Below are 14063 nucleotides of genomic sequence, written 5' to 3' on the forward strand. Positions count from 1 at the left end.
TTTATAACAATAAATATTACTGTTTACATATTAAAGACTTGGTTTGGACTATTTGATTCTAAACTAAGAAATCATTTCAGAATTTAAAAATCAGGAAGCTAATTTTTCCTTTCTGGTCTATAACAAACAGGAGGAAAAAGTGAACATCGGGTTAGCTATAGAGACTAAACTTTTAAGCTTCTCATATTTACTTGGTGGAGGCTATTCTATTTAAACAAAACATTTTTTGTTCGCATTTGTCACAAAAACAGATGTGTTGGTTTAATGGAAATGAGTACATGTGCCAGCTATGTAGTTGTGTTAGCCAGAAAAAGCCAAGAAATTCTAGTTTGCTGAACAGTGGGCATATCTAGAGCAATTAGATCTAGATGAAAAAAACTTCCTTAAAAGGACTTGAGAATGGAAAAAGTCCTCTCACATTCTTAGAAGCATGATGTAAAATGACTGTCAAATGTTTCTTAATGTCAGCTTTCAAATGAACTCCATTGTGAATATCCTGAACACCCATTCCAGTTCAGAAAGAATTCTAAGACCTAACATGCCCTTTGTAAGTCAGCACTTAGTAATACTCTTTCACGAAAAAAATCAAACTGTGCCAAAGGATAACCAGTGAGTCTTCCTCCTACCCAGAACCACATCACCTTCACCACTGCCAAATCTCTCTGGAGAAACCTGTTTTACCAGTTTCATCTGTATCCTTTCAGAGATATATTATGCATGTACAAACATTACACAAAGGGTAGTACTGTATATTATACTGCATTTTGCTTTTTCATATATAAGTAACTTGGAGATAATTTCAAATACATCTGTCTCATTTTTTTAATAGCTACAGAACATTTCACTGAACGGTTACTCATGTAACCAGTTCCCTACTGAAGGACATTTCGGTTGTATCAAATCTTTCCTCACTACAATGTTGCAATGAGTATTTGTGGAAATATATCTTTACGCACATGTGCCAGTATATCAGGGCAGATTCTTGGAATTGCTGACCCAAAGATGTATGCATATTATTTTCCAATGTTTTATTATGAACACTTTGAAACAAACAGAAAAATATGGAACAATTTTACAGAGGACCCCTGTATACTCACCATCTGAACTCCACCATTAACATTTTAGTATACTTTGTTCATCATATATCTATCCATCTTCCTTTTTGATACATTTCAGAGTAAGCTGCAGATATCCGTACACTTCCCTCTAAATACTTCATCATGTATATTAAATTTTGATAATCATCTCCAAGTTATTCTTCAAAGAAATTCTACAGTTTATATACCAACACTGACTGCCTGTTTCCCTACATCTTTGCAAACACAGGCTCTAAAAAAAATTTTTAATCTTTGTCTCACTTTGGTGGATAAGAAATAGAAGCTCCTTGTAGTTTAATTTCCAGTTTTTTATTATGAGTAAGGTTGTAAATCTTTTGATATATTTATAAGCTATCTGTGTTTCATATTTCTTTTCCTATGAACTGTTTGGTCATGTCCTTCAGATTTTTACTGAATTGCTGGTCTTCCTGGTACATACATATACCAGTCTTCATATATGTATGGTCTTAGTATATATATATAAAATGGTATATGTATGGTCTTGGTATATACATATATATACATGTACCATCTGTATAATATTAAGCCTCATTCTCTGTCATTTTTAAAAACTTTATTGAGATACATAAAAAGTATGCATTGTAAGTATATATTGCCAGAAAGACTGGCAATTCAATAGAAATCAGAGGCTGAGAGAAGGCAGAAGTATGAAACTGGCCTTATTCATCTCTTAGATTTGTATCACAGCTATACCATACAAATGCCACATATTTCTACCACTTATGTCCTTTTGCTCAGAATCTCCATTCATACGGCCTTCACTTCCTTCCCATACCATGAAATCTCACTGTTCTTTCAAGTTCCAGCTCAAATGCTATCTCCTCTGTGATGCTGTCATTGCTTCCCCTTTTCTGTGGTTCACACAAACATTGTGTGTGTGTGTTTGTGTGTGTGTGTATTTGCTCAGCATTAAACTTTAAAAAAAAACTTCTTTCTCTATTATTGATATTTTAACAAATATTAAGGAAATTAGTCCGTTGCACATCATATGTGTTGCAAGTATTTTTGCTAGTTTGTTGGAATTTGGACTTGTTTATAGTATTTTTTTATTATCAGAAACTTTTTTTTTTTTTTTTGAGACAGAGTCTCGCTCTGTTGCCCAGGCTGGAGTGCTGTGGCATGATCCTGGCTTACTGCAACCTCTGCCTCCTAGGTTCATGTGATTCTCCTGTCTCAGCCTCCTGAGTAGCTGGGATTACAGGCACCCACCACCATGCCCGGCTAATTTTTTTGTATGTTTAGTAGAGAAGGGGTTTCACCATGTTGGCCAGGCTGGTCTTGAACTCCTGACCTTGTGATCCACCCGCCTAAGCCTCCCAAAGTGCTGGGATTACAGGTTTGAGCCACTGCGCCTGGCCACATCTAAATCTTTGATCTATTAACATATATTTTAAATCATGGAACTGTGTAACTTTATAATTAAAAAGAACTATATGATTGGTATTATCAGATTGCAAACTCCTCCTGATCCGTGGCTCTGTCAAAATAGCATCCATAGCACAGGGAAGCTGCAGAAGCAAAGTGGCAAAGTGTGTTTTTTCTTGCAATCGTAATGACACTAACTTCTTGGAAAGACGCCGGTAAAGGGAAGAGATGATAGTGACATGGGACATCAGCTTCATAGCTTTATCTTGTCATCTTTGTGTGCCAATGCGATTGAGCAGAGACAGAGAAGGCAAAAGTATGAAACTGGTATTATTCATCTGTTAGACTTGCATCACAGCTATATCATACAAATGCCAGACATTTCTACCATTTATGTCCTTTTGCTCATTATATTCTCCATTTAAATGGCCTTCGTCTCTCCACATCTTGAAATCCTACTGTTCTTTCAAGGCTCAGCTCAAATGCTATGTCCTCTGTGATGCTATCATTGATTCTCCTATTTTGTGATTCACAGAATTTTGTTTTTCTTACTTTTATGAACTTATTTTTTTACTCTGTATTATAGACAAATGTGTACTTGAATTTTAAGGAAAGAACTACATCTTATTTATATCTGCATCTTCTAAAATTATCTCACATAGCCACTAAAAGTATCTCACATAGTATTCTGAACGGTATTAAATAGCATTGAACAGTAGATGTTTGAAAATTTATTAAGTGATTTTAAACACCTCTGTTAACCACAGGAAAGGGATCAGCCTCTTGAGGAAAGGTCATAAATGGAGGACCTCTGGATCCTGTGCCTCCTGTAGAGCCCAGACACTGCTTGTCGAACAAAGAATGCAGAGGTGAGTACACATAAAATGAGATAGGGCTGGATTAGACCAAAGGTGACTATATAAAGAATACTAAGGCATACAGGGCTCCAGAAATGGAGCTAAATCAGTGGTCTATTGCACTTATATTCTGCACTCATCTGTATAACATTAAGCCTTTCTCTCATTTTTAGAAACAACCTTATTGAGATATGTAAAAAGCATGCATAAGAAGTATATATTCAACGGTTTTTAGTGTATGCACAGTTATGCGACCATCACCACAATCAATTTTAGAACACTGTCATCACTCCAAAAGAAATCCTGTGCCCCTTAGCAGTCACTCCCCACTTCCCTTCTACAGTTGCCCCCCAGCCTAAGTAATCACTAATCTACTTCCTGTCTCTATGATTTGCCTTAGTTGACATTCATATAAATGGAATCATACAATATGTGGCCTTTTATGTCTGGGTTCTTTCACTTAGCATAATATTTTCAAGGTTTGTCAGTGTTGTGGCATGTACCTGTAATTAATTTTTTATTGCCCAAAATATTCCATCTTGAGAGGTAGCAGTAACATGAAAAAAAATTTAAAAATTCCATTTTGCAGATGTATCATATTTTATTTATCCAATTATCAGTTGATAAACATTTGGGTTATTTTCATTTATGGCTATCATAAGTAATGCTGCTATAAACATTAATGTATAAGCTTTTGAGTGAACATATGTTTTCATTTCTCTTGGGTATATATATACTTAGGAGTGAAACTGCTAGATCATATGGTATCTCTTTTTTAAGCCTTTTAAGGAACTACCAGACTCTTTTCCAAAGCAGCTGCACCATTTTACATTTCCACCAGCAGTGTATGAGGGTTCCAATTTCTCCACATCCTCAGCAACACTTATTATCTGTCTTTTTGATTACAGTCATCCTGATGGGTGTGAAGTGGTATCTCATTGTGGTTTGGACCTATATTTCTTTCAAAATTAATGATGTTCACTATCCTTTCATGTACTTATTGGTTATCTGAACATCTTTTTGGAGGAATGTCAATTCTGATTCTTTGACCATTTTTAATTAGGTTATTTATCTTTTATATTAAGTTCTGAGAGTTCTTTTAGATACAAGTACCTTATCAGATATATGACTTGTGAATATTTTCTTCTATACTATTGGTTGCTTTTTTAGTTTCTTGATGGGGTCCTTTGAAGCACAAAAGTTCTTAATTTTGATACAGTCCAGTTTATCTATTTTTTCTTCAGTAGCTTATGCTTTTCGTGCCATATCTAAGAGGCTTTTTCTTAACCCAAGGCCAGAAACATTTACTCCTGTATTTTTCTCTAAGTGTTTGTTATGGATTGAATTGTGTCCTCCCCCCAAAAATTTGTATATTGAAGTCCTAACCCCTAATATGACTATATTTGGAGACAGGGACTTCAAGGAGATAATTAAGAAGATAAATGAGGTCATGAGGGTGGCCCTAACCCAATAGGGCTGCCGTCCTTATAAGAAGAGGAAGACACACCAGGAGTGCACACACATAGAGAAAAGGCCATGTAAAAACACAGAAAGGGTAGCCATCTGAAAGGCAAGATGAGGCCTCACCAGAAACCAACCCTGCCAGCCTTGCTCTTGGACTTCCAGCCTCCAGAACTGTGAGAAAATAAATTTCTGTTGTTTAAGCCACCTATTCTGTGGTATTCTGTTGTGGCAGACTAATATAGTGTTTTAGTTTTCCTTCTTACATTTAGGCCTACAATTTATTTTGAGTTAGTTTTTTTAATTTAATTTCTTTTTTTGTTTGTTTGTTTGAGATGGAGTCTCATTCTGTTGCCCAGGCTGGAGTGCAATGGTGTGATCTTGGCTCACTGCAACCTCCGCCTCCCGGGTTCAAGCGATTCTCCTGCCTCAGCCTCCTGAGTAGCTGGGATTACAGGAACACACCACCACGCCTGGCTAATTTTTGTATTCTTAGTAGAGACGGGGTTTTGCCATGTTGGCCAGGCTGGTCTCAAACTCCTGACTTTAAGTGATCCTGCCACCTCAGCCTCCCAAAGTGCTGGGATTACAGGCATGGGCCACCGCACCCAGCCTTGAGTTAATTTTTATATATGGTGTGAGGAAGAAGTCCAATTTCATTCTTTTGCATGTGGACATACAGTTGTCCCAGCACCATTTGTTGAAGAGAGTATTCTTTCCCCATTGAATTATCTTGGCACCTTTGTCAAAAATCAACTGAGCATAAAGTGATGGCTTATTTCTAACCTCTCAATTCTATTCCAAAGAGCTACATGTCTATACTTATGCCAGTACCTGTACTGTTTTAATTAATATAGCTTTGTAGTAAGTTTTGAAATTAGGAAATTTGAGTCCTTCAACTTTCTTCTTTTTTAAGATTGTTTTAGCTCTTCTGGGTCCTTTAAATTTCCATATAAATTTTAGAAACAGCCTGTCAATTTCTGCAAAGTCAGTTGATGTTAAATCTGTAGATTAATTTGGGAAATGTTGCCACATTAACAATAAATCTTCTGATCCTTGAATATAGATGTCTTTCCATTTATTTAGATATTTACTTTCTTTCAACAATGTTTCATATCTTTCAAAGTACAAATTTTATATTTCTTCTGTTAAATTTATTCCTCATTATTTCATTTTTGATCCTATTGTAATAGAAATTATTTTTAAATTTCATTTTGGTTATTCACTGCTACTGTTTAGAAACATAATTCATTTTTGCATTTTTATCTTGTACGTTGTTACCTTGCTGAACTTTGTTTATTCTAGAGTTTTAATGAATTCCTTAGGATTTCTCTATGTAAGAACATATAATCTGCAAATGGAGATAATTATACTCCTTCATTTATTTGATGCCTTTTATTTCTTTTTATTGGCTATTTGCCCTTGCTAAACTGCCAGTACAATTTTAGATACTGGTGGCAAGAGTTGATGTCCTTGTCTTATTCTGATCTATGGGGAAAAGCATTCATTCTTTCACCATCAAATGTCATGTTAGCTGTGGATTTTCAAAGACGCCATTTATCAGGTTGAAAAAATTCTCCTCTATTCCTTATTTGGTAAGTATTTATCATGATAAGGTGTTGAATTTGTCAAATATTTTTCTGTGTCTACTGAGACAATAATATATCTTTGTCCTTTATTCCACTGACATGATGTATTGCATTAATTTTCAGATAATAAAACAACCTTGCATTCCTGGAATATATATGGTTTGGTCAAGGTATATAAACTTGTTAATATATTGCTGGATTCAGTTACCTAGTATTTTGTTTATTTTTATGTCTATATTAATAAGAGATATTGATCTATAATTGTACTTTGTTGTGATATCTTTGTCTGGTTTTAGCATCAGAGTAATGGCTTCACAGAATGAGGTTGCAAGTGTCACCTCTTCTATTTTTGGAAGTGTTTGTAAATAATTGGTGTTCACTCTTCTTTATTTGGTAGATTTATCAGTAAAGCTATCTGCACCCGGGCTTACTTCTCTGTGGAAAGATTTTATATTACTAATTCTCTTCGATTGTAGTAAGTCTACTCAGATTTCCTTTGCTTCTTGAGTCAGATTCAGTAGTTTATCTTTCAAGAAATTTTCCCATTTCATCAAAATTATCTAATTTTTGGTAACCAGTTGTCCATAGTATTCCCCTTTAGTTCTTTATATTTTTGTAAGGTTGTAGTGATGTCCCCTCTTTTATTCCTAGTTGTAGTAATTTGAGTATCTTCTCTTTTTCTCTTGGTCAATGTAGCTAAAGATTTATCAATTTTGTTGATCTTTTTAAAGAATGAACTTTTGGTTTTGTTGATTTTCTCTATTGTTTTTTTCCATTTTCTGTTTCATTAATTTCTGCTGTAATGTTTATTACTTCATCCTTTCTCTTTGCTTTGGGTTTAGTTTGCTTGTCTTTTTCCAGTGCCTTAAGGTGGGAGGTTAGGTTATTGATTTTTCTTTCTTTTTTTTTTTACATTGGTGTTTACAGGTATAAACTTCCCTCTAAGCACTGTTTTCTCTGCTTCCTATAAGTTTTGGTATGTTGTATTTTCTTTTTCATTTAGCTCAAAGTATTTTCTCAATTTGACTCATTGGTCATTTAGGTGTGTATTGCTTAATTTCCATATATTTGTGAGATTCCTAGGTTTCTTTCTGTTCCTAATTTCATTCCACTTTGGTCATAGAACATACTTTGTGTGATTTTGAAATCTTTCAAATTTATTGAGGCTAGTTTTATGGTATACCATATAATCTATCCTGAAAAATGTTCCATGTGCCATTGAGCTAGTATATGGTTTAGCTTCTTGCTCTTATTGAGCTACTAGCCTCCTCTTAATTGCTTAGAACCCAAATCTCCATTGTTTTTTGAGATTGCCTTTAGGCTTTAACTTTTCCACACTCTGTTAAATAAAGTCAATTCCTTTGGGAAAAGCTACAGAGCTTTGTGTCCTTACAGCCTGCCTCTCTCCCCAGCAAAATTTCCGTGCCAGTGCTCCAGAGCTAGTGGTGAGAACAGTGGCCCACTTCTTTTGGAGTGACACTCCTGCTTTACAAATTGAGTGCTGGGAAGGGATGGTAGCCTTTGATCTTCTTAGTTTGCCCCTCCCAGTGGGGAACCTCCACCCTAATAGTGAAGTGGGCCAAGGTTAATCAGGGCCTAGCATTCTCACCCTGCCTTTTCCTGGGGAGGAGGGGAACTCCAGGCCTGTCAGCTATTCTTGCCTGAACTAGCTTTTGCAACATGGAGCTGGAGAGGATGTATCTCCTTACCTCCCTCAGAGAGATACAGTGTCCCTAAACTGGGAACTAGCTGGGGAGATTGTGCTCTTGGTTGTACCCGCCTTGAATATTGCTTCTGCCATGCTGAGGTGGGGTGGAGGAGGGAGTAGATTTAGACTCAAATGCCACACTCCCTCACTGCTTTTACCAATACTTGGTAGATTTCCTGGAGTAAATGTTTCTCTACCTGCTGCATGTCCTTCAGACAATTTCCAATAATGTAAGTGGCTGGTTTTTAAAAAATAATTTTCAACATTTATGGTTGTTTTGCTGGGGGAGGTTCCATGGAGCCCCTCCTGCCCCCATTCTGTAAGTTGCAGTCAGGTTCTGTCTAAGCCTCTCTTAACCAAGGTGGAGATTTGTGTATTCAAAAATGTGTAGAGCATTGCTAAATACTCTGTGAAGATCTTGCATACTACCACTTACATCTCACATATGCCCTTTCATTCTCAAGGTAACTGCCTTACATAAATTCTGTATCAATCTTGCCTTAAAGTATTTCACTAACTTCCTAACTAGTCTGCCATCTTAACCTTCTTTCCTATCCAATCTATCTTCCTGCTACTGAAGTGAATCATCTGAAACTTCCTTGATTATTTACCTTGAATGACTCGCTACTGATGATGGCCTAAACTGCAAACTATATGGCATGGTACACAGGCCCTCGAATAGCTAGTCCCAACCTTCTAGTTTCACAGTTTGTCATTTTTCCAGATGCATGTTATACTCTAACCATAGAAGATATCCAGCCTTACCTTGATGGCCAGTACCTTTCAAATTTCCATGTTATATTCATGCTATTCCCTTCCCTTCTCTGATTTGTAAATTTCTACTTATTCCTCAAAGGCCTGATCAAATAATATCTACCTTATTCCAAGTACCTATCAAACTCTGCTGATTGAGCTGAAAATCAAATGTTAAGTCAGGAATCAATAAACATTTGTTGAATGAATGGCTATGTCTCCTATAAGCCTCTTTGATACATTTCTGCTTGCATTCTGGACTCAAAATGAAAAACTACAAGAGATATTCAGACATTGTTATTTGTAGACATAACTCCAGAATTGGTATTAAAGTATTATTAGAAATAGAGTTATAGTTGTCATTCTATTTAAATAAATTAAACCTAAAAATACATTTATTCAGGAAGAAACCTCCCCTACAACAGGAGGACATATCTGGGTAGCCAGTTCATACTTTTAAGAAAAGGCTATTCAGCTTCTCAGCTGTGTGTTCTAGAGGAAATAAAGGAAAGGTTTATCATCAAATATTTATTTCTATTAAAAAAGGAGAAGAAGAGTATTTTGAGGGAATTCCCACCCTGGATGCCCTTAGTACCAAGGATCTCAATAACCGGATTGGAAGATGAAGAAATTAAAATGTCAAAAATATGGTATTTTGAGAAGTACATTAGTTTAGGAAGCTCTGGCAAAGGTCCCATTACTTTTATAAACTAGGTATAATCGGATACATGGCCCTCCCCCAATTTAGGAAAAATAAAAGGAAATTAAGTTGTTTCTTACATTTCCCTTTCTCAGGTAAAGCATCCAAAATTAATAAATTGAGAACCATCTGAAAAGGATATAGTATTCAATAATTAAAAAATTTGGATTCTGATTCCTAAGTTAATTTTCTTAATATAATTTAGATGCCTATAGACAGATGCCTTGTTTATAATATATTCATAAAGAGTAGCATAAAGTAGGTGATTGAGTTTGTATTTATACTAACTGGCAGGCTTGTCAATGTACTGTAATGAGAACAAGCAATGAAACCTAGCCCTTCTTTGCCATCTCATGATATCTGAGAATTAATAAATAATAAAAAATACCTGTTTCATGAAGATCTACCCCAGCCTTCCCGGTTCTCAATTTAAAAGAATATTAATTAGTACCCCAGACTCCATGCTCAGGGGCTCCCAGCACTTCTCTCCTTGTACTGACCTGAGGCAGTCATTTGGGCTAAGAAGAGCAGGTACACAGAGGTAGCATCCAACTGCAGGTGTCCCCATTGATCATCACCCACTACAGTGGCACAGGTTTTGGTGTTGTACTTTGCATGGAGGCTATCCTTAGTACTCTGACTATATTTGAAGGATTCTACTTTATCCACCTGAAAAGAACAAAAACATTAAAAGAAGGATATACTGAAAAATCAACCCATATGCCACACTTCTGTAATACTCTAACATACATTATTGCAATGTGAAGATACACTATCTTCAGGCAATTGTGAATATTTAAAATACTCGTTACCTGTTTTTCCCCGCACTAATATAACTGGAAAGTCTGTTATTGTTGTTTTTCAATTTAGGTGATTTAATCAGAAAATAATACCAAATAGTCAAAAACAGCTCTTTCCTATTCATTGCCTCTTGTTTACTCTTCATATGGTTGCTTTGCCACACTGCACACTGTAGATATAAACTGAGATTCAGAGTGCTTGAGTGAGAACAGCTTAGTAAGAGGTAACTGAATGTGAAAAGATACATTTGTTCCTGAAACTGAGGTAGAAATTTCGAAGTAAATTAGAATAAGAGGATATATTTTGAAGGAGTAATGAAAAGAGCTGCTGAGAGACACATAGAGTGAGGGAGTAAAGGTATGACAGTCTGAAAGGAAAATATCTTGGGCCCCTTCAAGCTAAGAATTGCTCAGGGAAAATCTGCCTCCCATTCTATTCAAAGTCATCCCTCTGCTCACAGAGACAGATGCATATTCTGATTGCCTCCTTTGGAAAGACTTACCAAAAACTCAAGAGAATGCAACCATCTGTCTCTCACCAACCTGTGACCTGGAAGCCCCCATTTGTGGGGCATTGCTTTGAGTTGTCTCAGCTTTTCTGAACTAATGTACTTCTTACATATATTGATTGATGTCTCATGTCTCTCAAAAATGTATAAAACCAAGCTGTGCCCCAACTATCTTGGGCACAGGTCCTCAGGACCTCCTGAAGCTGTGTCACGGGCGCATCTTCAACTTTGGCAAAATAAACTTGCTAAATTAACTGAGACCTGTCTCAGATTTTCAGGGTTCACATTTTGGTAACCTCAAGGTGGGGTGGATTCTGAGTGGAGATGCCCCTGACCTTTGACAAATCTCCTGTTGGTGCTTGGTACCAGCATGAGCTAACTTGATGGCTCAAACCAACAGGACAATTTGCTGAGGCCTGAGAGCACCCCCTCAACAGAATCCCTGATCTCTCAAAATTTGGTTGAGATCTAAAGCTTATTTTGCTGTTACAACTCCTCTTTTTTTGGAGTTTTACTTGCTTCCAACACAAGGAAAGCAAGTTTTCCTGCCTCCATGTCGATGCAAGGCAGGTAACTCCTTTATGGAGTTTGAACACGCTTCTAACAGGGAAGATGAGTTTTGTTTTTGTTTTTCCTGTTTCTAGGACCGTAGAGAGCAGTCTACAGCCTGAGACCCATCATTATGTAAGAAACTGGTTTGGGATTCTGTCTTGAAAATTCTTTTTAAATGACTGAAGTTAGCATTAACAACCAGCTGGTGTTAAATTCTGCTTACACTTAAGAGTGCTCAGAAATCATAGAATTTGTGTGATGATTGTTAGTTTAGCAGCATTTTGTCCTAGCTGAAATACAGTAATAAGATTTTAAAACATTTTTTTTAAAAGAGCTCAAAGGTTAAAAGTCAGCTTAATTAAAAGGTTAACATCCAAGATGTGTGTGTATATGTGTGCATGTGGGCATGTTTGTATTTAAAAGGCCTTCATGTTTTGAGGTTGTTTTTTCTTTGAGAAAAAAAAAAACAAGGTCTCCTAAGACCTTGTCTTTTTTTTGAGCAAAAGTTTTTTTTTTTTCTTCTCAGTTGACTGAATTCTGTTTTCACCTGATTTTTTGACTAAAATAGTTATCGCAACAGAGGCTACACTTGGGTTTTTAAGGAAGACACTCAGAAATGTCTCTGTTTAAAAAAATTTTGGCTGGGTGCGGTGGCTCACGCCTGTAATACCAGCACTTTGGGAGACCGAGGCGGGTGGATCACGAGGTCAGGAGATCGAGACCATCCTGGCTAACACGGTGAAACCCTGTCTCTACTAAAAATACAAAAACTTAGCCGGGCATGGTGGCGGGTGCCTGTAGTCCCAGCTACTCGGGAGGCTGAGGCAGGAGAATGGTGTGAACCTGGGAGGTGGAGGTTACAATGAGCCGAGACTGCGCCACTGCACTCCAGCCTGGGTGACAGAGCGAGACTCTGTCTCAAAAAAAAAAAATTTTTTTTAAGTGCACTGTAAAAGCATCTCCCTGTAGTTCTGCACCACCAGACCTTTCTCTCTGTACATTATGATGTAAATTTTGCTATTTGATTTCACCTGAACTGTTTCCTTCAATGTGCAAATTTAAAGCTGTTTAGCTGACAACTGTGTAGGGTTGTGAAACAGGTTATCAAGAATATGAAAATCTAAGAAAAAAAAAAAGAGGGGGTCTTTATAAATCCATTGGCATGCCTAATGTGTCCTTATATGTATTTATGTGTTGTGTACACACTGTTTCACTACTAAACATATATAAGAGATCTAATTAATTGGCTTAAAGAAAAATAAAAGCATTTAAATCAGATACTAAAAAAGAATTGTCAAATGCTTTTTGAAGTTTATGTAACTTAAGTAAAATCTGTAATAAATAAGCTAGTTTTAAAATTATTTGGTAAAGTAATATTAGAAATGTCTTAAGATTTGCCAGTATACATTCTTTTGTTTTACATTTATGAATCAAGCAATTTCATACTTATCCCTGCCAAATACTATCAGGTGTCAAAATTTGGCATAGGGGTTACAAACTATAAGCCCAGCCCAAAACAGAACGATTCTTTGCTTGTGTAATTTTTAATAAATAAGACATTGATATGGGCTTAATGAAAATAGCTGCATCTTGAATTTAGTAATATTACCGTAACTTCGAATCCTGTGGCTTTAGGCAGTATGCACAGACAATAAGGAGGTTTGTTTTGGGAAAGGACTGTTATTCTCTTTGTTTCAAAGCTAATCTATAAGCTAAATTCCTCCCAAAGTTAGTTTGGCCTATGCCCAGGAGTGAACAAGGACGGCTTGGGGCTAAGAGCAAGATGGAGTCAGTTAGGTCAAATCTTTTTTCACTGTCTCAGTCATAATTTTCAATGGCAGTTTCATAACTTTAAATCACGACTATCACAGTTTTCATAAATAATCAGGGTAAAACAATTAAAATAATTACGTAAATGTAATAGGATAAGTACTTGCAGAAAAACTGGTCATAATTTAGGATATAAAGTTATATTAAATAATAGATATTTAATTATTTGGGTATTTTCCAATAAATATATATTTTAGGAAAACATTCTTGCTAAAAAATAAAAGGTGAACAAGTTTTGTCTAATTCAAAGCTTATTTAAAGGTTATGTATAAAACAAGGTAAAAACAACCAGGAAACAAAAGGAGATGTAAAGAAAGTTATAAGAATAAAGAGGCCAGGCGCAGTGGCTCATGCCTGTAATCCCAGCACTCTGGGAGGCCGAGGCAGGTGGATCAGGGGGTCAAGAGATCGAGCCCATCCTGGCCAACATGGTGAAACCCTATCTCTACTAAAAATACAAAAAAAAATTAGCTGGGTGTGGTGGCGTGCGCCTGTAGTCCCAGCTACTCAGGAGGCTGAGGCAGGAGAATTGCTTGAACCCAGGAGGTGGAGGTTGCAGTGAGCCGAGATCGCGCCACTGCACTCTAGCCTGGCCACAGAGCAAGACTCCATCTCAAAAAAAAAAAAAAAAAAAAAAAAAAAAGAGGGATGTTCAGGACAAACCAGAAAGTCCAAATATTATTATTAAGTTTTGGTTTTGCTTAGGAAAAAAACTGAGATTAACAAAAAAAAAATTTTTTAAACTAAGGTTATTACATCCATGTATCTTCCTATATGGGCTTTTAAAGTCCTTGTGACATTGAGTTAGAGGGCTTTAACTC

The 14063-nt window shown here is 36.3% G+C and overlaps 1 protein-coding gene across 4 annotated transcripts in view; it reads right to left on the reverse strand.

Annotated features, from left to right (window-relative positions):
• PHKA1 (phosphorylase kinase regulatory subunit alpha 1) overlaps positions 1 to 14063 on the reverse strand; it is a 132560-nt gene that overhangs the window by 104266 nt on the left and 14231 nt on the right. For all 4 annotated transcript variants that reach the window (XM_016943718.4, XM_024353349.3, XM_016943717.4 and 1 more), the window contains exon 4: positions 10052 to 10220. In XM_016943718.4, the coding sequence (XP_016799207.1) occupies positions 10052 to 10220 (169 nt within the window). The remainder of the gene's footprint in view (positions 1 to 10051; positions 10221 to 14063) is intronic.

The sequence above is a fragment of the Pan troglodytes genome, chromosome X (assembly GCF_028858775.2).
Source record: "Pan troglodytes isolate AG18354 chromosome X, NHGRI_mPanTro3-v2.0_pri, whole genome shotgun sequence".
Lineage (NCBI taxonomy): Eukaryota > Metazoa > Chordata > Mammalia > Primates > Hominidae > Pan > Pan troglodytes.